This window comes from Fusarium keratoplasticum, chromosome 1 (assembly GCF_025433545.1).
Source record: "Fusarium keratoplasticum isolate Fu6.1 chromosome 1, whole genome shotgun sequence".
In the NCBI taxonomy this organism is placed as follows: domain Eukaryota; kingdom Fungi; phylum Ascomycota; class Sordariomycetes; order Hypocreales; family Nectriaceae; genus Fusarium; species Fusarium keratoplasticum.
Window position 1 is genome coordinate 4,192,147 of NC_070529.1, and position 22,020 is coordinate 4,214,166.

Here is a 22,020-nt window from a genome sequence, read left to right on the forward strand (position 1 = left end):
TAAGATAAGAGGCATCTATAGTGGGGCTGCATTGTTTACTTGAACAAAGCGGCACTGTAACTGACAAATTGAAGCGATTTTACAAGTAAGGAATCCAGAAGGAAGGGATGAAAAAGGCAAAAGGCGTTAGTTAGCATTGTATAGCTTCATTTGGTATCAGATGGAAACTACAAGTCAATGACTAGAGAGCAATTGGTCCAGGAGAACCCATTCCCTCTCCTGTCCCTTGACTCTCTACACAGCCAGCAGGCTTCACAACATCATGATCAGAGCAGAACATCTCAAGAGTTGAGCTGAATTCATACATTTCTTTTAACCGTAACCTATCAAAGAAATATGACTAAGGATGCTAAACGAAACCATCATTCCAAAGCCATAAACGACCATAATCAAGCGCAGAGACGTTACCAACGAGAATAAACAAACAGACCCAATCTGATCCGATCCAGCCAAAAACACTCCGTGAAGCCTCATCAAGAGTCTCATAACCCCTTGAAACATGGCCAGGTATCAATCCCAACTTGACTCTATCACGTCGTACCTTCATCCCGTATCTTTCCCTTCATCCCCTATGATCCGTAAACCACCACCTCATTACCCTGATCCTGTATGGACCCCGCGTCGGTTCCTACCGCGCTCTCTGTCCACTCGCTCCCTGTGTCGTCACTGTACTCGCTGTAATCATCACCCTCTGTATACATGTCGGTACTGTTGGTGACGACCGTCCCCCTGCTGCTCCTTCGCAGCGTCTCGTTGTCGCTGTCGCCAGCCTCGTCGTTGTGCAGCACTGTCGTGTCCCCGGCGCCAGGCTCTTCGGCTTCTGGTGCTGCACCTCGGGCATCAGCTTCGTCCAACTCCTCGACCGCCTCGCCAAGGCCGACGACATTCTCCTTATCATTGTCGCCTGGACCCTTGTCGAGGTGGCCACCCAAACTTCTCTTCCGGTATGCCTTGCCACCGCCCATTGGTGTTCGCACACTCTGGCTGCGCTTGACACCACCAGATACTACGTTGTTGTTGATCTGGCTGAGAGAGACGATTCTTCGGGCACTGCCAGTCTGCGCAGGAGCTGCCAGGTTTCGCTTGGCGTTGAGAGCCATGCTCACCATCGACTTGCGGGCAGGCTGGGAAGAGTCGGTCTCAGTGGCAGGCTTCTTGACACGCTTGCGGCTCATAGCGTCGCCGCTGTTCTTGTTGGCCTTCGACATGAGAAGTACTCGAGAGTGATCCATGACACCCTCAAGGATGCGGCGCTCAAGGTTCTCAGCACGAGACTCCATATCGTAGAGCTCCTCCTTGCGCACCCGAAGGGCAGTCTCTAGTGAGGAGACGTCTCCCGTCAGGCGAGTCTTCTGTCGGATGAGACTCTCCTGCTCGGTTCGCAGGCTCATGACACTTTGTCGAAGCCTCTCCTCCTCCTCACGCAAGCTGCTGACGGACGCCTCAACGTGGTCCTTCTCAGCAAGCTTGCGCTCCACTGATGCCATGGTCTCACGGAGTGTCTTCTCGTGATCCTCGTGTGCCTGCTCAATGCGCTGCTTCTGGGCAGAGAGGAACTCAGAGATGTCAGCCGCTGTCTGGACGACCGAGGCGTGAACCTTGTCAAGAGTCTCCAGACGAGTGAGGGCCTGGTCAGTGGTGCTGCTGTGGTCAACGAGCTTGTCGAGCTTCTCGTGCACCACAGTGTCATCATACTTAAGGTCAATGAGAAGGCCGAGCTTCTCCTTGACGTCAGAGTCGTCGTACTTGTCCTCGATAATCTGGTCGAGCTTGTCCTGAACCGCCTTGTCGTCGTACTTCTGCTGGATAACTTGATCCATGACACAGTCGATCTTCTCGCGGACCGCTGTATCATCGTACTTGCTCTCGATGACCTGATCCAGAATGAAGCCAAGCTTCTCGCGAACCTCGGCATCGTCGTACTTCTGGTCGATGATCACGTTGAGCATCTCACGGACTTCAGCATCGTTGTACTTGTCCTCGATAATCTTGTCGAGCTTGGTCCGCACTTCAGCATCATCGTACTTGTCTGCGATGATCTTCTCAAGCTTCTCCTTGACCTCCGAATCATCGTACTTGTGTCCGATGATGGTGGTAAGCTTCTCGTGAACTTGAGCGTCGTCGTACTTGTCCTCAATGATCTTGTCCAGCTTTCCACGGACCTCGGTGTCATCGTACTTCTCCTCGATGATCTTGTCGAGGCGCTCGCGGACTTCTGAGTCGTTGTAGATGTGCTCCACGAGGTTGTTGAGCTTTTCGTGAACCTCGGTGTTGTCATACTTCTCGGGGGGGAGAAGAGTGCTGAGGATCTCCGGGGGCTTGTTCTCAACGAGCTTCTCCTGGATGTCCGTGACAGATGTCTTGGAGTGCTCGAAGTGCTCGCTGACGAGAAGGAGGAGGTCCTTGACAGCCTCCATGATCTTAGGCTGTCCCTCAGTCACCTCACCCTTGAGACCCTCCACGACAGACAAGGCCAGAGAGATCTGGTCCCGGGTTTGTTGATGCTCAGCCTTGTCTTCGGTGTGGGTCTCCTCGTTGCGTGTCACAAGCTCCTCCACCTTTGTGAAGACAGTCTTGGAAGCCTCCTCCATCTTCTCAAGAGAGTCAGTGACAGTCGAGCCGAGAGTATCGATGAGGAGCTTGAGTTCGTCTGTGACGGCCTTGGAGCCAACGACAGCCGCCTCGACAGCCTCATCCCGAGCCTCGCTGACCTTGCTCCTTTCATCAAGCTGGGTCGAAAGTGACTCATACTTGGCGATGAGCTCGCCGATCTTCTCGTCGATCTTGTTGCCCAGGGACTCGGTGGTCTCTTGAAGTTTCTCGTTGGACTCGATCTTGACACCAGCCACGACAGCCTTGGAGTCCTCAAACTCGCTCTTGATGGTGTCGAGCATGTCCTTGAGATCCTGGTGGACATTCTCGTTCTTGTCAATCTTCTCGCCCATGGTCTCCAGAAGCTTGCTGACGCCCTCGACACCAGAGGCTCCCTCCTCAAGCTTAGTGTTGATGGCTCCTTGAAGCTCCTCAAGGAAGTTCTTGACCTCGTTCACCCGCTCAGCAACATTGGTGGTCTCTTCGTCGCGAACCGCGATGGCCTTGGTCTGGGCCTCAACAGTGGTGTCCAGCTTCTCCTGGAACTCCTTGACGACGGTTTCGAGGCTGGTGACATCCTCCTTCCGAGCAACAAGAGCCTCCAGGCCTGACACATCCTCCTTGCGGGCAAGAAGGGCGAGATCAGTGTTGATGTATCCGTCCAGAGCGGTCTTGATCTCAAGAGCAAGGGCCTCGACGGTTTCGACGTCAGCCTTGACAACCTTGTCAGGGTTCTCGCTCTCCTTGTCAAGACGACCCTTCAACTCATCAAGGCCGGTGGTGATCTGGGAAATGAGAGTCTCGAGACCAGTGATTTCCTCCTTGCGGGAGACCGTCTCCATCTGAGTTGTGATGGATCCCATAGTCTCACGTGTCTCGAGGAGGAGAGTCTCAACGTTGTCGATGTGGTCCTTGCGAACGGCTTGATCACCGTCAATGAGGTCATCAAGCTTGCCCTTGGTGTTGCGCAAGATGGTCTCGATGGCTTGAACATCCTCCTTGGTGGCGGCGTCCTCAGGGTCACCAAGGATGGCGGCCTCAGACCGCTCCTTCTTCTCGGTTGGGATAGCTCGCGTTGACATCATTTCACGAGAGCCAATGTCATCGACGGTATCCTGGACGTTGCGGATCATCTCCTCCATTCGAGTCAGATCATCCTTCTGGACGCCCTCCTTCTGGGGTTCCAGGGCCTCAACCTTCACGCGCAGCTCAGTGATCAGGACCTCGAGGTTCCTGATATCATCGTGGCGCACCGTGTCAGGGGGCAATGGGATGTCTTGCGGCTCCCTGTCATTAAGGACGGGGCCGAGAGCACGCTCGGTGTTGTTATCTCGAAGGGCTTCAATGTCTGAGCGAACAGATTCCAGACCAGACTTGAGAGCATCCAGAATCTTATCGTCGGAGCCAGCATCAACAGGGGCGACTGCGCGGTCGTTGCTATCACGGAGGGACTCAATCTCAGACCGGAGAGACTCCAGTCCGGTCTTGAGGGCATCAAGAACCTCATCGTTGGGCTTGGTATCAGCAACAGGGGCAAGAGCCTTGTCGTGGTTCTCCTGGAGGGTCTCAATGTCTGTGCGAATGGCGTCGAGGCCGTTCTTGAGGGCTTCAATGACCTCATCGTTGGTCGTGTTATCAACTGGGGCAACAGCCTTCTCGTGGCTGCTGTGCAACGCCTCAATGTCAACTCGGAGAGAATCGAGGCCATTCTTAAGGGCTTCGATAACCTCGTCATTGGAGGTGTTATCGACAGGCGCGACAGGCGCGACAGCTCTCTCGTTGCTGTCCCGGATGGCCTCGATATCGACCCTGAGAGACTCCAATCCGTTCTTGAGGGCCTCGATGAACTCATCGCTTGTGTGATTGTCGACCTGAGCAACAGCCTTGTCGCTGCTGTCTCGCACGGCTTCGATGTCGACCCGGAGAGAGTCAAGGCCGTTCTTCAGAGCTTCAATGACCTCATCGTTGGTTGTGTTGTCAACGGGGGCGAGTGCCTTCTCATGGCTGCTATGGAGAGCCTCGATGTCGACCCGCAGGGAGTCAAGTCCGTTCTTGAGGGCCTCGATGACCTCATCGTTGGTGGTGTTGTCCACGGGAGCAGCAGCGGCAGGCTCCTTGGTGGTCTCCCGGATTGTTTCAATATCAGCGCGAATGGATTCAAGCCCAGTCTTCAGCGCTTCGAGGACCTCGTCGTTCTCCTTGTGCTCAGCTGGCGTAAGGGCCTTCTCGGCATGACCGTCACGAAGTGCTTCAATATCCGAGCGCACAGCACCCAGGCCAGCCTTGAGGGCATCGAGGAGCTCATCGTTGGCTTGTGGAGGAGCATCGAGAGTAGCAACGGCTCTCTCGTTGTTGTTCTCACGCAGAGTGTCAATGTCGGATCGAACAGAGTCGAGGCCGGTCTTGAGAGCGTCGAGAATCTCGTCATTTGCGGTCAAATCGGCGGGCTTGTTGGTGACGCGGTCCATGCCAGCTCGCAGATCGTTGAGACCATCGTTGAGGGCGTCAAGAATCTCGCTCGTCTCAGCCCGGGGACGGAGGATCTCCTGTCGGAGGTTGTTGAAGCCTGTGTTCAGGGCCTCGAGGACCTCCGTGTTGTTGAGTTGGGGAGGGAGAGCGGGCACCATCGAAGAGTTGACCACGTCACGGAGGCCTTCGAGCTCAGTCTGGAGTTGCTCGCGAGATTGCATGTTGGCATTGGCGACGAGGCCAGCCACCTCATCCTTGAAGTCATCCAGAGACTTCAGCAGATCATCCAAGAAGTCTTCCTGGCTTGCAACGCCAGCTGCACGGTCAACATACGACTCCATGGCTTTGCGGAGGTTCTCAAAGCCGTCCTTTGTCGCATCAATGACCATGTCCTCACGGGTGAGCTCATTGTTGCCAGGGGCCACAGGGAACTCGAACTCCTCCAAGCAGTCACGGACCGCGTCGATAATCTCCTCCCTCGACGCAGTTTCGGGCTGCTCAACCTGAGGAGGAACGAAGTGCTTCAGGCCCTCGACAACGGCTGTAAAGACCTCGTCTCTAGTAGCAGCAGGGGCTGGAGCGAACTCTCTAAGGCCTTCCTTCAGGCAAGCCAAAACCTCGTCACGCTCAAGTCCAAGCTGCTGAACCTCAATCTCAGGCTTGTAGTTCTCCCAGGCATCCCTGACAGCCTCAATGACATCCTCTCGGCTGAGATCGGGCATGTTGTTACGGGTAGCCTCGTTGTCCTGGATGGCCGCTCGCATGGCATTGTAGATCTCTTGATAGTCAACAGCACTCTTCTGAGTGTTGACCGAGGCCGCAGACTGGCGCCTGTGCTCCCGAAGGACATGGTTAAGCTGGTCCTTCATTTGCTCAAGGCCTTCATCTATGACTCGGGCCACCTCATCCTTGCTCGGGCTATCGTGGTCGTCGACGTTCCTTCGCGAGGCTTGCTGCTCCAGTCTGCGGCCAATCTCACGGCCCATGCCAAGAACCTCGCCACGGAGCTCTCGGACGAGAGCCTTGACCTCGGCAGTTAGGCCGCCGCCCTGGGCAACACTGTCCTTGACGGAGCGAATGATGGCCATGAGGTCGTCATTGACGATGTTAGCTCTTTGGCTGGCGGGTTCGGAGTTCCTCCGGGCCTCATTCTTCATGATGTGTTCAACACGTTGAGAAACGGCACTCCTTGCCTGCCCAGGAATCAGGTCCATATGGCTAAGCTCATCGCCAAAGCTTAGGTTGCGAGACCGGCTCGCATCAGGGCTTCCAAGTGGGTTGCCCAGCACGATTGCCTGCTCGGACTGAGCCCTGACCTGCTCAATGACCTCGTCCAGCTTTTGAGACGTCGCCATTCCAGAGAGCTTGTTTGATACTTCCAGCAGGCGAGTAAGAAGAGAGTCCTGTCCCTCCTTCGTAGGCATGTCCCGAATGATCTTCTCTAAGAGAGCAATAGATGCAGGCGCCTCCGATCCGGCCAGAGAGGGCGTGCTAATGGATCCCCTCTCAATCGAGTCGGAGAAGCTCTTGGGGGAAGGGATTCTTGGGAGCTGGAATGGCTTGGAGCCAGGGGGAGACAAGTTGTGTGGCTTGTTGTCCAGGTAATATCCGCCAAAGGGGTCTCGGGAAGATAGTCGGTGGCTACCATCGCCGTTGCCACCACCCTGACTACTGCCAAGGAGCTCTCTGAGGCTCCGTCGAATATCCTCATCTCTTGTGTTGGTGGCCTCCTTGAGACTGAGGAGATCGGTAGCATTGTCTCTGCTTCGCCGACTGAGCTGAGACATCTCCTTCTGGAGATTTGTGGCGATGCTGGTGAGGCTGAGAATCTGGTTCGAGAGCTGCTCAAGGTTCTGGGGGTGCTTCACCAGAGCCGATGAGCCGTTTGTGATGTTGGAGAGAGGGTTTTCGGGCTCCTTGGTGGGTGATAGGGAGCTCATGTTCTGGAGAGCCAGCATCGTAGATGACTGGGGAGGTGTGTTCTCACCCAAGATGCTCTGAGGAGGTGGCCGTCGAACCGCAGGCCGCAAAATGGGTGTCAGGCTAGGACCGGGACCTGGGTTTGACGGTGCCGGCTCCTTCTCGATGGGTCGGTTGTCCACGGGGGGTTCCCTCGACCTTGAGGGCGTCTCTGGTCGACTAGGTCGCTCTGGTGATCTGGCAGGCGAGTTGTTGGCGCTGTTACCCTCGATCATGAGGCTAATGTCCCTGACCGAGGAGGACTGTAGACGGCGGTGGGAGTTGCTCTTTGTAGGCGAGGCATCGTTTAGCCTCCTGTTGAGGTGAGGCATGGCGCTCTCTCGCGCACGCTCACTAAGCGCAGCGTGAGCTGACTGGATGGCGCTCGAGGTTCCGGCCCGCGAGGAGAGAGGCGACCCCGGGTTCAGAGGCAGCGGTGGAGGGCAGCGCTCGGGATCAGAGCTATCCCACCTGTTTCCTGTCAGCCGGCGCAAGAAAGCCATGAGGATATACAGAGAAGAGAACTTACATTGGGACCAGCGCCCGGAAGTGATCTGAAGAGGCAGAGTGTTGATGTCTCAGCTGGAGGTCTCCCTCTCGGGAGCTGTCTCGCTCCGAGGAAGGCATGCTTGGCTCCTGGGAGACGCGAATGTCTTGTGTGTGGAATGAAGTTGTCCAAGGTCTGGATGGCAAGAATGCGGACGGCTCCGCAGCCACGCTAGATTGGGTGCGCAGGAGACGATGTTGAGGGTGAGGATGGAGGAGACGTCTCGGACCTTGGGACTAAGGGAGGTAGTAGCGGTAGTGGTAGCGGGAGCGGGAGTGGTAGTAGTATTGGTGATAGTGGAAGAAGAGTAGGCAAATGAGAGGGATAAAAGGCGCGAGGTATGGACGGGGTAAAAGTAAATCAAGTCAAAGCCTCGGAGCCCGTTGCATTGTTTAGTTTGATTTTTACAATGGTGCTGGAGGAAGCCATAGCTCCATCTTTGTCTGTCCGCCGTCGCAGACCTTGGTGGCCTGGTTTATTTTTGTTTCGGGGGGTCACGGTTGCTGAGCAACCAGCCGCCGCGCCAAACAAACTAACTTCCCACTCGCCGCTGCATATCCGGACCCCGGCCCCAGCGCGGCCCATCATCTACGAATGAAAAGGCCACAACAGAGCATATCACACCACCGGACAGAGGGACGGCTTGAGCGACCAGGCCTATAGCATACATCATGACCCAATTCCGCAGGGATCATGGCCTTGCTGGCGGCTGTAGCGAGCCAGCTTGCATGCTGCGTATCTGCTGGTGACGGCAGTTGTCACGGCCCACGACGAGATCTGTGTGTGACGTGTGCCGAATCAAATCAAGTCGCTTTATTTTATACAGAGTTGAGTGCCTTCGTCCGCCTCACTGATCAAGTGAGGCCGATCCCTCATGCCGGTACGTCTATCGTAGAAATCCATCCCAACATAAATCCTGTCCCTTCTAAACTCCCATCCCTTTACGTCTCCCTCATCCATACGTAAGCCCTGTCTAGATCATCTCTAGCTTTTGTATCTATAACATAAATCCCAAGTTTTCTTTTTCCTCAAATATGCTTCAGCTCTACTTTCGGAAAGCAGCGTCAAAGGCAGGAATCAAGGTCTGGGCAAGCCAGAAGGAGAAGACCAGCTTGGGTCCAGTCATGAGGAGCTGCAGCACAAGATCCATTAGCGTCTTGACATTTCAGAGTGGAGACGGGCCTTGAACGGGTGAAGGCGGGCCGCAGAGGAGGGGCCTGTTTTATGTGTTTGTGTTTAAGCAACTCTGCCCGACGTACCTTGGGAACCAGTCCCTTGAAGAAGCTGGAAGGGCCCTCGTTCTTGGCCATGTTGGCCAGGATTCGGAAGCCACTCTCGGGGTTGTCAAAGTTGCGGTTCTGGATTCGGGTCTTGATGACATCGAGAGGAGCGGAGACGACAAGTGAGGCAGAGGCACCAGCAATCGAGGCAATGAAGTTCTGGAACCAGCTGGCCTTGTTGTAGTCCTCGAGGTGGAAGAGGTACTCCTTGGCAAAAGCAGAACCACCGAACAGCTTGTACAGGTCAGTTATTTTCGCTCTACTCATAGCTGCAGGGCAAAGCACATACCGCGAAAGAACCGGGAGCGTTACGGGCAGCAGTCCAACCCCAGCCACGGTACAGGCCGAAGCCCTCATCAGCCACAATCTTCAGAACACCACGGCCGCGGAAGGCCTCGGGGTTTGTCTGACGCTTGATCTTGAGAACATCGAGAGGGAGGAGGACAATCTCGCCGATACCGATCAAACTAGGTGAAACAGTTTAGTCTGAGTTCCTAGTTCTTGAATTCCCAATTTTGAGGGAACTCGGATAGCTGACATACCTTCCCGCAGTAGAGTGCATAATAGCCTTGCCAGTCTTCTTGCCGAAGGCATTCTCAAAGTCGGCGCCATAGTGCTTACCGAGGAAGTCTCGCGCAACAGGCTGACCACCGTACTTGTAAATGCGCTGGAGGACCTTGTAGCCAGCGGCGTATCCCAGACCAGGGAACAAGGAGACAAACTTCCTGCCGACGGTTGCGCTGGCCTTGTCCTTGAAGATGACCTGGTTCAATTGGCTAGCACTGGCGACCTGGAGGCATAGCAGGTCAATGGACTGTTCTCTCGGGTTGACTCGGAATTTGAGGTGTGCTCCTTACACGAGACTGGTTGCTCATCAATCGCTTCGCAATGGTATCGACCTTTACTGGTGTTAGCAGGTGTCACATGGCATAGGAGGGAGCTGTCGGCAGCCTGGATCTCGGGCGGAGGGATGCATACGGGATGGAAGATGGCAAGCTCAGCGATACCAGCAGAACCTGCACAGGACTTGTCAGTCGAGGTTTACTCGCGCATTGAGCAGCACCGAGGCAATTGGAAATAATGCTCGGATGTGTCAATGGGCACAGCAGTGGAGGACATACCGGAACCGAGGAGTCGGGCCAAGTTGGACTCCTTCTCACGACCAGAAGCAACGGGAGGAGACATGATGAACGACGAGGGCAAGGAACAATTAATTACTGCCGAACAGAAAACTCGATGGGTATCGCAAGAAAAAAAGGTGTGAAGAGAGCAAAGAGGGGAGCTTTGTCGCAAGGCAAAGGGACGGACGAGCGAGACAAGGCTTGGCCGCTTGGGACTGGAAATTTTTCCACCACCACTCCAGGGCACCTGCACTTTGCTCCTTCTGGTGTACGGCGCGCGGCTGGTTCCTTTCCCCCTGCTCAATTACTTACCGACGTCGGAACGGGATGCGTGGGATGGTCGTCCTTGTGGGTGGGCTGTGGGCTTTTTTTTTCTGCATTGGCGGGGTTTCTTGCCCCCCACTTTCAGTAGCTCGCATTTTTGGAGCTGGCCAAATTTCACGCCTGAGCCACTCACGAGCCACAGGTCAAGCCACTTCACGCAAGGGTGAGGTTGAAGAACACTGCTCAGACCACTTTGCGCTAGCCAATCATGGACGAATGCTTTCATACCACAAGAGCCAGCTGCGTACCCTACAACCGCCAGCAATTCTAGTGTCATGATGGCAAGAGACGGATGGCTTCATCTTCAATTGCTTCATTATTTCAATGTCTTCTAGTTCAATTGCAAGCCTGTACCCTTGTTATAATCATGTATGGGAAATGGCGTCTGTTGACAGACCCATCGGTACGACATTCAAAACTTGGTGGGATGAAACCCTGTTCATTTCATCTCATCTTCTCAACAAATAACGTTAACAATAACAGGACACCTCCAAATTGTCGGCATGATACATATTGACTCATGCCGATACACCCCGATAAAACACAACGCACACAAACTTATTACGCATAACCCAACAGCCTCAAAACTAGCAACATACCATTCTTTTATGGGTTACTACAGAGCAGATATCATATAATACAAGCTGAGCCCATGAACCGTTCAAGCCTCGACGCCAACATGTCAAGTCACCATGATAGCGCAATCGACAAAAGTTGAAGACCAAACTGCCACCCATGTCGTTTTCCAACTCTCTTAATAGTCGCGGAGAACGGACACCAACTCATCCAACCGCATGACCTGCCCAAGAAGCTTGCTCTGCACCTCCAAGTGTTTGTTGTACTTGTTGTAGTGCTCCGTCGTCATGACCTCCTCCTCCTTGCCCTGGACGTCTTCTCGCTCCACGAACGAAAGAATGTTCCGCTGATTGTGCCGCTCTACCTGGAGCGTCTGCAGACATCGCAGCATGGCCTTGTAGATGTCGTCCAAGGCCTGAGTCTGGGCTCGCTCCTTGTCGAAATACCAGAAGAACAGGGTGCGATTGGCCAGACGGCTGCTATCCTTAGGCACTTCCTGAACATCCACAATCCCTGCCATCTGCATCGCAAGCATTTTCCCCTGGACATCCGTCTTCTTCATGAGCGCAGCAGATGGAAGCATCTTCTCATCGAGCTTGCCCTTTTCTCGCAGAATGCGTGTCAGACGCAGCCCGTGGCGGCCATGGGACTGCTCAATAATGGCGTCGAGCTCAGTCTCCCGCAGATGTGTCATCAGCCGGGTAAAGTCTACCGTCCACTGGCCGCGACCGAATGTCCCACAGTGGCGGATGAACCGGTGTTTGCTCTCTGCGAGAAGTAACAGGTGTCGTCGCATCTGAGAGATGCGGCTATCGGTGCCGTTGGCAGCATCCTCGAATCTAACCTTGCTCTCCCGCTCGCCGTTGGTGGCCTCGCCATTTTGATCATCGTCATCTGCCCACTCATCCTCCTCGTCCGCGTCAAAGATCCTTTTGCGGCCTGGAGGGCCAGCATCTGAATCGTCAGAGTCATCATCCGTGTCCGGGGCTGTCTCCCTAACTCGTTCGGCGCTCTCAGAATCAATCTTGTCCTTGGAAGTCTTGCCGATTCCAGACTGTACGTTGACGGATTTGTCAAGGTGTTCAAAGATATCGACGGTTGTAACTGCTGTCTGTTGACCAGCGGTAAGCTCATCAATCAGAGGATCTGGCTGGCACCTCGAGAAGTCGGCAGATAGGAGGTCTAAGACGGTGCGATAGACTTCGCCGGTGACCTCACCGAGCATCTCTGCCGCAAAATTGGCCAGGCGCTGGTTCCGCAGCTCGACCAGACATCTCGAATGATTTAGACGGACAACTACGTTGGGCTGCCAGATGTTAGCTTAAAATGTACGGCGTTATTGTCGCAGAAGGTCCTCACATTCAAACGCGGCGCATCATCATCATACGCATGTCCATTTTGCGCCGACCCGTTCGTGAGCTTCCGTCTCTTGGGTCCACTAAAGTCATTGCTCATATCGAGCTGACGCTTCAGGACCCGTGGCTGGTCTCTAAAGGTGCGGTAGCGTTTTTGGATCTCCTCCTGCGCCTGGGTCTTTGTGAAGACGGATTTTTCGCCTGGTCGCGTCTTGGTGACAGAGTCCTTGATTTCGCGGTACACATCCTGGGGGTTGCGAAAGCTCTCTGGACGGACAGTTTCGACAATCTCGGCCCGAATGAGACGAACAAGAACAGAGTTCAAGTGGCTTTCTGACTCGATGAGTCCATCATGTGACTCATGATCACCGTTCGTTTGTCCATTGGTCTTGGGTGCTCGGGACCCGAAAGCGTGGGAAAGGTCTGCAATGCGGGCATGACCTAGAAGCATGAGGGTCTGCGCCAGCTCTCGTTCTGCGGTGCCATATTGGCGCTCGATAATATTCAGAATCTTGCCAGATCGCACAAGGTTGTAGCAAGCATCAGCGTTGGCTTGGTAGCTCGTGACGTCGGTGTCGGGGTCGGTATGGTGATAGAGCAAATTTTGCTGGATTAGAACGGCGAGGCCATTTCGCAAGAATCGCGGAGTAAGGGCCGTATGTTGGACCAGTTGGGAGATCGTCGAGCGGCCCTTGGTCAAAAGCGCAATCAGGATACGCTGGTTCGCGACAACTGAGTCAGCCCCGCGATCTCACGCCAAGTAAAAAGACAGATTTATATCCCAGTATATGAGCGGGAAAATCGCATACCGAGGGCAGTTCGCCATAGAGGTCGTTGACTAGGAGAGCACAAAGCTCAGCAGCGTGTTTTGTCTGTCGGGGCGCGCCTGTTAGCTGATGATGTTGCGTGCGTGGTTGGGATGATGGCTCGACTGACTACGAGCATTGATGCTCCTAGAGATCCTCTCACTATCTCTAGAGCTGCCACAGTTGCTACCGGGGCGTCATTGATCTGCAAAAGAGCACTATAGAGAGATATACGGCCCGTAGGCGCGAGATCTGAGTATCTGTGTGGTTGACAATGCGAATAAGGCTGGTTGGGAGCCGAGGTCGTGAACGAGAGCACAAGGCGAGAAGGCTGGGATGCTTTTTTTTTGCGGCGCAAATGGGATCGTTGATTTTTCTGCGGCTGCAGGCGGGCAGTGAGTGGTGTAAGTCGGAAGCTGGTAGGCCTAAGGCAGGGAGGGTAACGCTAGGTGGGGTGAGGTCTTTTCCTTGTAGCTGCGCGCAAGAGCCAGTCCCAAATGGTACCAGTCGATACTGGGACCAATGCCGCGGGTGCAAATCTGGCTGACCGGAGAAAATCACGTGACATCTTCATTCGTTCCCCGTAGCCCGAAAATTAGACGGGAGCTTTTCGACGAGGCACTTCTTTTGGAGATCAATTGCTTCACCCCGACGGCCGAAGGATTGCCAATTGCCTACGCCATCACCCTCCATAATGATCTCGAGATCGTCTCTCGCGCGAACCGCGCAGCAGGCTGCTCGCCGCTCCTGCCGCGTCCAGCGACGAACCTTTGCCGCCGCTGCGTCGACCGGATCATACGAGACCTCGGATGTGACTGGCCTCAAGGTCGCCTCGCGGGATGCCCACGGCCCTACTACCAAGCTCGCCGTCGTGGCCAAGGCCGGTACTCGATACCAGCCTCTGCCCGGTCTGACTGTTGGCCTGGCCGAGTTCGCGTTCAAGGTGAGGAACCCCGGCACCTGGAAGAATCCCGCGAGTTGAGCTAATTTGCCGGGTCCATGTAGAACACCCAGCGACGATCTGCCCTCCGCATCACTCGCGAGTCTGAGCTCCTCGGTGGTCAATTGGCTTCCTCACACACCAGGGAGGCTGTTGTCGTCGAGGCCAGCTTCCTCCGCGAGGATCTACCTTACTTCACCGAGCTTCTGGCTGAGGTCATCTCTCTGACCAAGTACACCAGTGAGTGAAACCAAATCAATTGCGTAGTCAGCCTTGCTGCTTCGACAGAGTTGACACGCCTATCCAGCCCACGAGTTCCACGAGGATGTCGAGCGTGTCCTCCACGCCAAGCAGGCCGCCCTCAATGCCGATGCCGCCGCCATTGCCCTCGATAACGCCCACGCCATCGCCTTCCACACTGGTCTCGGTTCCTCCCTCTACCCCAGTTCTTCGACTCCCTACCAGAAGTACCTGAACGAGGAGTACATTGCCAGCTTCGCCGACGTTGTCTACTCCAAGCCCAACATCGCCATCGTCGCCGACGGTGCCGCTCCCGACACCCTCTCCAAGTGGGTTGGCCAATTCTTCAAGGACGTCCCCGCGGCCCCCCGAAGCGGCCAGACCCTCAAGACCGAGGCCAGCAAGTACTTTGGTGGTGAGCAGCGAACGAGCAGCAGCGCCGGAAACTCCGTCGTCATTGCTTTCCCCGGCTCTGGCGTCGACTCTGCCAAGCCTGAGATTGCCGTTCTCGCCTCCCTCCTCGGCGGCCAGTCCACCATCAAGTGGGCTCCTGGCTTCAGCCTCCTCTCCAAGGCCACCGCCGGCACCCCTGGCCTCTCGGTCAACACCTCCAACCTCACCTACTCCGACGCCGGCCTCCTGGCCATCCAGCTTACCGGTGCCGCCGCCTCCGTCCGCAAGGGCGCCGAGGAGACCGTCAAGGTTCTCCAGAGCATCGCCAGCGGCAACGTCAGCCAGGAGGATGTCAAGAAGGCCGTTGCCAACGCCAAGTTCGCCGCCCTGGACGCCAACCAGCTCCGACAAACCAGCATCGTCCAGGCCGGCTCTGGCATCGTCAACAGCGGCAAGCCCTACGACTCTGCCAGCCTTGCCAAGGCCATTGATGGCGTCTCTGCTGAGGCTCTCAAGACCGTAAGACCCTCCAAGATTTGTCCCCTAGAAAAATCGACTAACAGTCATGTCTACAGACTGCCAAGGCTCTCCTTGAGGGCAAGGCCACCGTCTCCACTGTCGGTGACCTGTTCGTGCTGCCTTATGCTGAGGAGATTGGTCTCCGGGTATAGAGAGGGGTCCAAGAGAGAGAAAAGCTTGTACCAACAGTCAGAGTTTAGAAGAGTTGGAGGAGAGGATGTCCTCTTTGTCAATATTTGTAGTAGAAATCCTTTTGGTCTACATCATACGTCCGCGCTTGGTTCATGTTGATGAGCTGTGGTCGGCGAAGGCACTGGGCGGGTTCATGAGTGAACTCGAGGCCATAGTTGCCCGTTGTATGTGTGTCAGTGACATGCAGATATGCATCAGTGAATGCGCAGCATGCTGCTCGGCTTGGCGATGCCAACAGTGATTGTTTATTTTGAGGTGGGCGTTTGTTGTTTCATGGCCCGTTTGCCCCTCTCTGACGACAAGGTCGTAGTTGGATAATGAGAGTTGTCGTTTCAACCTCAAATTCACAAGGCCTGCATAATGCCCGTACGTTGGGCTGAAAACGGATGCACCTTTCAGCCTCATTTCCCCTGGTTACCTGGGGTACCTACTTGCAGTTACGCTTGCAGAGCAGATTCAGATTCAGGCCGAAGCTAGAACCGGTGAAGATGTATCGGCTCCTGGCCAGTCATCTCATCAAGAGCAAGGCTTGTCCCGCCCAAACTTGCAGAGTCAGCATCGTATTCGTGGGGCGTGACAGTTGTACCACCTATGCTGCGCCATTACGAGAATGCAGCTTCTTCTGCCGTCCTGATCTGACCACGTCGGCCACAGATGGGCAGTGAATGTTTTGTCTCGTCTGCTCTGCGAGCCCGTTGAATCAGCTGCCAATAGTAGAGGTTATTTCCGAATAGGGAACTCGTGGTCGCGAGGCGAGTGCAAACAGCCAGCAGGCACTGTGTTATTTCTGCTGAAACCTTCAGCGCTGAGGCGCCCCAGAACTGCCCCAGCAACGCCCTGCTAGAGTGCGCGCGGACGACCCTTAATTGTTCTGACCACTACCAGGGGCGGACGGTGAGCCGGGCCGGGGCAAACAGAGGGTCTCGCACTGTAGAGCGCCGTCTCCGCAAGCCACCTGATTGGCTCTTGGTGGGCCTGCCCTGGCTGGGAGGGGGTCAAGGGAATTCTGAGGGAACACTCAGAGAAGACTGAACAAGGGCTGCAAAGGCCACTTTGGTTGATGAAGGCCCACACTTTCTCAGAAACACACACGCGCACACTGCCATTCTCCCACAGGTCACACACACAAAGAGACGGACTCTCTGTTACAAGCTCGTCCGGGGACCGTGGACCGCACTTTATTCGGTTCCTCCTCTCGCTAGCCCCATCAAAAAAAGCCCCGTCCGCGGCCGTGGTCTACTTAGTTACCTAGTAACAGCGCAGCACTGTACCGCACTGGTAGGTACCAACAAGCCCAGAGGAGGGAAACGACGGGACCGGACAGGGGATTGACTCCTCGTCACTAACTTTCGGGAGAAAACAAAGCCTCAACCACCACCTCCCTCCCACTACCGCCAAAACCTCGACCTCGACTCTTCCTCCCGCCACGGCTCACATCCTCCTCTCCAGCCTCCCACTCCATGCTCTTGTTGCCCATTGCGAGGCAATCGTAACAGCGCCCGAGCTGGACGAACCGCCCCAGACCCTCTTGTCTGGATTTCCTATCGATCGACCTTGTGAACCCCCCCGCGAGGTAAATCGCTTGCCCCCCGTTCTCGCCCTTCGACAGTTCCCTCTTTTAGACGCAGCTCCTCGGCCGCATTCTTCCTCCTCACCCGCCCGCCATACTCACACCCTCCTTCCCGAAACCTTTTTCTTCTACCCTTGAAACTGCACCGAATACCCTCTGTGGACTTTGCAGTCTTCAAGCGTGGCCGTTTAAAGAGGCGTCTTCAGCTTGTGGATGCAGGCACTGACTGATCTGCGCAGACTCAGCTTGAGTGAGCTGCTGGCCAACGTAGCTTTGCCGTTCTCGCCCACCAAAACCTAACCGACTTCTCCAACCAACGCAGTCGTTCGTCGTTGCACCCACCGTCCTGGCCGCCATCACGAGGTAAGCCCGTCTTGAATCACAATCCCCATCATACGTCCAGCTTGTTTCCCCATGCCCCTTATCAACTGCCCCCGAGCCCCACGGTTGTCGGACAATCCACAGTGGTCACGTCATGAGCTTTGGACGTGGCCTCTACCTTCCTAAGCTTTTCCCGTTGGACCTGCATCGCCCGACTCCTGCATTCTGGGGACTAACACACCCTTCCCACAGGGTTGAGAAGCCTGCTGCGTTTGCGAACCTCCCACGAGACGTCGATCATCAACCTTCATCGCCACACAAGGCTCTGTTGTGGCTACCTGAATGGTGGCCGAGGCGAAGATATCCCGACACTCCTTTAACAAACCTCGTAACGACAAGAGCGTTTCCAACATGCCTGTCACGAAGAAGGATGGAATAGCTGGTGGCGGTCCCGGTGGGAAACAGAATGGTTTGTGGTTCAGCGCTGCCTCGTGAGCTAGCCATCTGACATTTTCTGATCAGGAAACCGTGCATCTTTCCGAACCGATTCAGCTATTTCTAACAACCGCTTCGGCAATGAACGAGTTCTCCAGCCTTGGGTTCCCGACACCAACGACGCTATTAATGGCAGCCTCGAAAGGTCCGGCAACAACGCAGGTTGGGATCAGTTCGCCGAAAACGAGAGACTGTTCGGCCTCACGACAGACTACGACGAAAACATTTACACCACCGCTATCAACAAGAGCCATCCTCAATACAGGGAGCGGATAGCCGCTGCGGACAGAAAGGCCCGAGAGATTGAGCGCAGCGCACCCACTACTGCTCACGTGGCCGAGGAGCGTATCATGGACTATGTTGGTGGGGATGACGGAGGTGATGAGGAGGACAAGTTCGTGTTCTCCGTAATGAAATCGTCTGCACTTTTACTGACATCTTTCCCTGCAGGTACAGCGGTGTCCGCCGACAGGATTTTCCACCTCTGTCTGGACGTGAGAACAAATACACTCCACCCGCAAAGCGAGCACCCACAGCTCAGTCCACTGTCAAGGGTGCCCCTGTCGATCCTGCCATTATCTCTTCACAGATCAAAGCGCCTGCCAAGAAGCAGCCTACCCCAGTGCCCGAGGAGCCGAAGCCTCAGACTCCTGATGCGAACAAGAACGTGTCTGCGCCCAAGGTCGATGCTCAGAAAGCTCCTGCCGAAGCCAAGCCTGCTGAGGCTCCGGCCAACTCACCCAAGCCCGCTGCTCAGCCCGCCAATGGCAAGGCGACGGAGACGAAGCCTGTTGACAAGACTAATGCTGCTCTGAGACCCTCCGCCAGCGGCGCCGGCACTGCCGCCCCCAGCGCAACCTCCACGGTCGAACATGACGTTCTGAAGGAATTCAAGTCGTTTGCTAGCCAACAGCGCCAGAATGCCGAGAAAGCACGAAGCAATAAGGCCAAAGCAGACAAGGAGGTCAAGTTGACCGAGTTGAAGAAGTTCGCCAGCTCCTTCAAGCTTTCTACCCCCGTGCCCACGGATTTGGTCTCCATCATCGCCAAGGACCCGGTCAAGCAGAAGGAGATTCAGGCCAAGGCGATCAAGAATGCGGAAGACGTTGCCAAGGCCAAGGCCGAGGCTGCGACGAAGGACAAGACCACTCCATCGAAGGATGCGCAGACCAAGCCTGCGGGACAAGGTGCGCCAGCTGCTGCTGCGACATCTGGCCCTTCCAACGACAACAGATCTTCTCGCGCCCCTGCCGGTACTCAGGCTACTCCTCCCGCTGGAGGCCAAGGTCGTCATCCCGGAGCTCGTCAACAATATCCCCAGCAGCCCTACCATGCGCAGCAGTACCGAAACAACCGCGGAGGGCCTCACGTTCCCCAGCAGCAGCAGACCGGTATGCTAGCGCAGCGACTCCGTAACGTTGAGCAGCAGAAATACTCGCAGGCTTCAGCTCCCCACCAGCCTCACGTCCCTGGTCAGGAGATGCGCGCTCCCCCTACCGGACCCGCCAGCGGCGTCAACTCTGACTACAATCGACGCCTCAGCGGTGCTCCTGGCCACATGGGTGCTAAGTTGAACCCCAACAGCCACGAGTTCAGACCTAGCCCGTTTGCTGCGGCTTTCAACCCGAACGGACATCCCAGCGCAGGCTCGAGCCCCCGATCTTCCGTTAACCACGTTGATGCGTCGGCCAACAATGCCGCCGCCTCCGGTCAGCTCATTCGCCGGAAGACCAAGGCTATCGATGTCAAGAAGTGCTACATCCTCTCACACATCCAGACCTTTACTCCCCCTCCAGGCCGCAACTGGGACGACAACGCTGGTCTTCGTCCCGCCTATGACACCTTGCCTACATGGCGACAGCTTCAGGACAACGAGAAGCCTGATTCTACGATGCATCTCAACTACAAGGAGTATTTCGAGCGTCAACCTTTTAACGGACCTGCGCTGGCCACTCCCAACCCGCAGCATGTCGTTCCTCAGATGCCTCACCAGCACCAGCTACCTTTCCATCTCCAGCAGGGTGCGCACAACATGGCCCCCAGGGGATCACCCCACATGCCACCTATGCAGATGCACACACCGCAGCATGGCCCCGTTCCTCACCCGCCGTACGGTAACGACGATCATAGGATGATGCATTCAAACTCGGCTCAGTCATTCGCCTCACCTCGCCTCGGCAATGTGCCTGTCGCCTACAACTCGCCAGCACAGGTGCCCTACAACCAACCCGTCTTTATGCCTGGGACGCCGCAGATGGGACAGTTCCGCAGCTTCTCCAACAACCCTCAGTACATGTCCCCTCAGCAAGGCCAGATGGGAGGTCCCATGATGATGCAGCCGCAGTTCATACCTGGGCCGCAGGGAATGGTTCCTGGGCCGCAGATGATGTATCCTGGCGGCCACCCTCAATTCATGCCTCCATCTGGACCTCAGCCGGTCCCCGGCGTCAACGGATACCCCAGCCCCGGACGTCCCGCCGCGCCGATGATGGCGCACCAGGGCTCGCAGCAGGGACAGCCCATGTATGGCATGAGCCCCAATGTCCAGTATAACCAGCCGGTCTTTAACCCAGGCCAGCAAGGCGGACCAAGTAAGTAGCAACTCGGGGATTCTTATAGGAGCAGCGGATTAACGAGCGCTAACCCTAGTGCAGTGAGAGGGGGCTACGGCAGCCCTGGGCCTCAGCATTTTGGAACCAGCCCTCAGCAGGGACACCAATATGGCCCTCAACACCGAAGCGGCAGCACCAGCTACAACAAGGGCTATGCGGGCCAGGGACCTCATCAGACGCCCCAGCCCAACCATGCGGTGCCCGCCGCGAACCAAGGTCGACCTGCTGAGGGGTCGGATGAGGCCAAATAAGGAGGTGATGCGAACTATCATCAGCCCCCCTCTTAGCATACAATGAAGCATCTCTAGCACGGCCTTTCCGAGCGGCGGCCTCGCCGAGATAGACTTTTCAAGCACATCTATCTCAGGGTCTGAACTGCAGTGACACGACAGCGAAACGTGCGAATCATTGCATACAAGTTGCAGTATGGGGCATTCGTACAGAGTCGCACAACTATCAGCTTAGACAGGATGAGGCCTGAGGCTCGGGCCGCCTAGGCATTTGGGTTAGCAGGTGAGCCGTTGGGTCGCTTATAGTGGAGTGGTCTGGGAGATGCCAGGCCTGAAGGTGTCGCGAAGGTGTCTCGATGACACAAAATATTTCTCTCTACCGATGTCGCGCCAGTTGGACGGCGCCAGGATCAGCGACGACCGTTGGCTGCGCCGGAGCAAGCAGGTGGCAAGAGGCAGACGCGCCATCGAGTCTTGACGGTGGACACTTTGTGTCTGTGTACGGCGAGGCCGAGGGGAAGCGATGTCGGACAGACTGGATGAATGAATGACAGCCAGCAAGGTCGAGCGGGGATGCCAAGACGAGGTCTCGAGGTGTGTACGGGGCAAAGATGGCCTAGGTCGGGACACAGCATCAATTGCCGATGGCGGATGTGTGCTGCCAGGCTCGAAGCCCAAGCTACAGGACTCGTTTCCGGTGGGTCTTTGGTGTCGAGGCAGGGCGATGAAGGGATCAGCATGTCATGGCAGAGGCAGCCGGGAAGCTACCGACGAATGGTATTGTTTTGGGAATTTCGAAAAGTATGTGATAGCAGTGGTGGTCCTGGAGGGGTTTGAAAAGGCAAGGAGGGTGTCTTGTGAGGAGCGGAGCGGAAAGGGAGATCAGGAGGTGTTGGATCCTGCAAGACCAGGTGAGGCAAGGCATTCATGGAAGCGAGTCGAGTCATGCATCAGGGCGAGGCATTTACCAAGTCGAAGCGTCGATAGCTCACAGCATAGGCCTACTAGGCAAGTAGCAAAAAGAGAGAAGTACAAAGTGTACGTATGTTTCGTTTCACGGGAGGACGCATGGGGCATGTGGTTGTGACGTAGATGAGATGCATGAAGATGGATGGACTACAGATTCAGGGTGCTGGTCAATGCGGCCAGGCAGGCAGGCATTGATCGCATTGACAAAAAGAAGGCTTGGAGAAGGCTTGGACGAATGCTTCAGGTGGCTCTGGCTGTGGCACTGGTAGGGGCTTTGATGGGTGGGCGGATGAAGGGTAAGGGATGAACGAGTCCAAGCTCACGTCAGGGGATCCGCACTCTGGAACAGCAACAGTCGCAGAGGCCGGCGTCCGCGGAAGGGAGGGTGACATGGCCGGGCGGGTCGATCGTCGTGGGTCGGATCAAGGCCGGAGAAGTCGAAGCAGGCCAGCGCCAAGAGGAGATGACGGAGTGTCGAGTTGTGAGTGGCCAGAGGCGAGTTCGGTCATG

At 55.8% G+C, this 22,020-nt stretch overlaps 5 protein-coding genes across 5 annotated transcripts; 2 read left to right on the forward strand and 3 right to left on the reverse strand.

The window, feature by feature from the left end:
- Positions 1 to 569: 569 nt before the first annotated feature.
- Positions 570 to 7,647, reverse strand: NCS57_00125500 (uncharacterized protein; the record flags this gene model as incomplete). The annotated part of the gene is made up of 2 exons (XM_053051325.1): positions 570 to 7,491; positions 7,550 to 7,647. 2 exons carry the CDS (start codon positions 7,645 to 7,647, stop codon positions 570 to 572), a joined length of 7,020 nt encoding a protein of 2,339 aa, XP_052919840.1.
- Positions 7,648 to 8,612: 965 nt separating this feature from the next.
- Positions 8,613 to 10,032, reverse strand: NCS57_00125600 (uncharacterized protein; the record flags this gene model as incomplete). The annotated part of the gene is made up of 7 exons (XM_053051326.1): positions 8,613 to 8,699; positions 8,827 to 9,081; positions 9,137 to 9,314; positions 9,390 to 9,637; positions 9,705 to 9,746; positions 9,826 to 9,863; positions 9,969 to 10,032. The coding sequence occupies 7 exons, from the start codon at positions 10,030 to 10,032 to the stop codon at positions 8,613 to 8,615; spliced, it is 912 nt and encodes a 303-aa protein (XP_052919841.1).
- A 1,014-nt stretch (positions 10,033 to 11,046) lies between these two features.
- NCS57_00125700 (DNA-directed RNA polymerase III subunit RPC3) lies at positions 11,047 to 13,384 on the reverse strand (the record flags this gene model as incomplete). Its single annotated transcript, XM_053051327.1, has 4 exons — positions 13,160 to 13,384; positions 13,033 to 13,095; positions 12,228 to 12,941; positions 11,047 to 12,174 (listed from the first exon to the last, which is right to left on the reverse strand). The coding sequence occupies exons 1-4, from the start codon at positions 13,166 to 13,168 to the stop codon at positions 11,047 to 11,049; spliced, it is 1,914 nt and encodes a 637-aa protein (XP_052919842.1). The 5' UTR covers positions 13,169 to 13,384.
- Positions 13,385 to 13,723: 339 nt separating this feature from the next.
- On the forward strand, positions 13,724 to 15,273 carry NCS57_00125800 (uncharacterized protein; the record flags this gene model as incomplete). Its single annotated transcript, XM_053051328.1, has 4 exons — positions 13,724 to 13,972; positions 14,035 to 14,209; positions 14,277 to 15,121; positions 15,178 to 15,273. The coding sequence occupies 4 exons, from the start codon at positions 13,724 to 13,726 to the stop codon at positions 15,271 to 15,273; spliced, it is 1,365 nt and encodes a 454-aa protein (XP_052919843.1).
- Positions 15,274 to 17,546: 2,273 nt separating this feature from the next.
- On the forward strand, positions 17,547 to 20,562 carry NCS57_00125900 (LsmAD domain-containing protein; the record flags this gene model as incomplete). Its single annotated transcript, XM_053051329.1, has 4 exons — positions 17,547 to 17,673; positions 17,727 to 18,093; positions 18,150 to 20,290; positions 20,354 to 20,562. 4 exons carry the CDS (start codon positions 17,547 to 17,549, stop codon positions 20,560 to 20,562), a joined length of 2,844 nt encoding a protein of 947 aa, XP_052919844.1.
- Between the last annotated feature and the right edge of the window lie 1,458 nt (positions 20,563 to 22,020).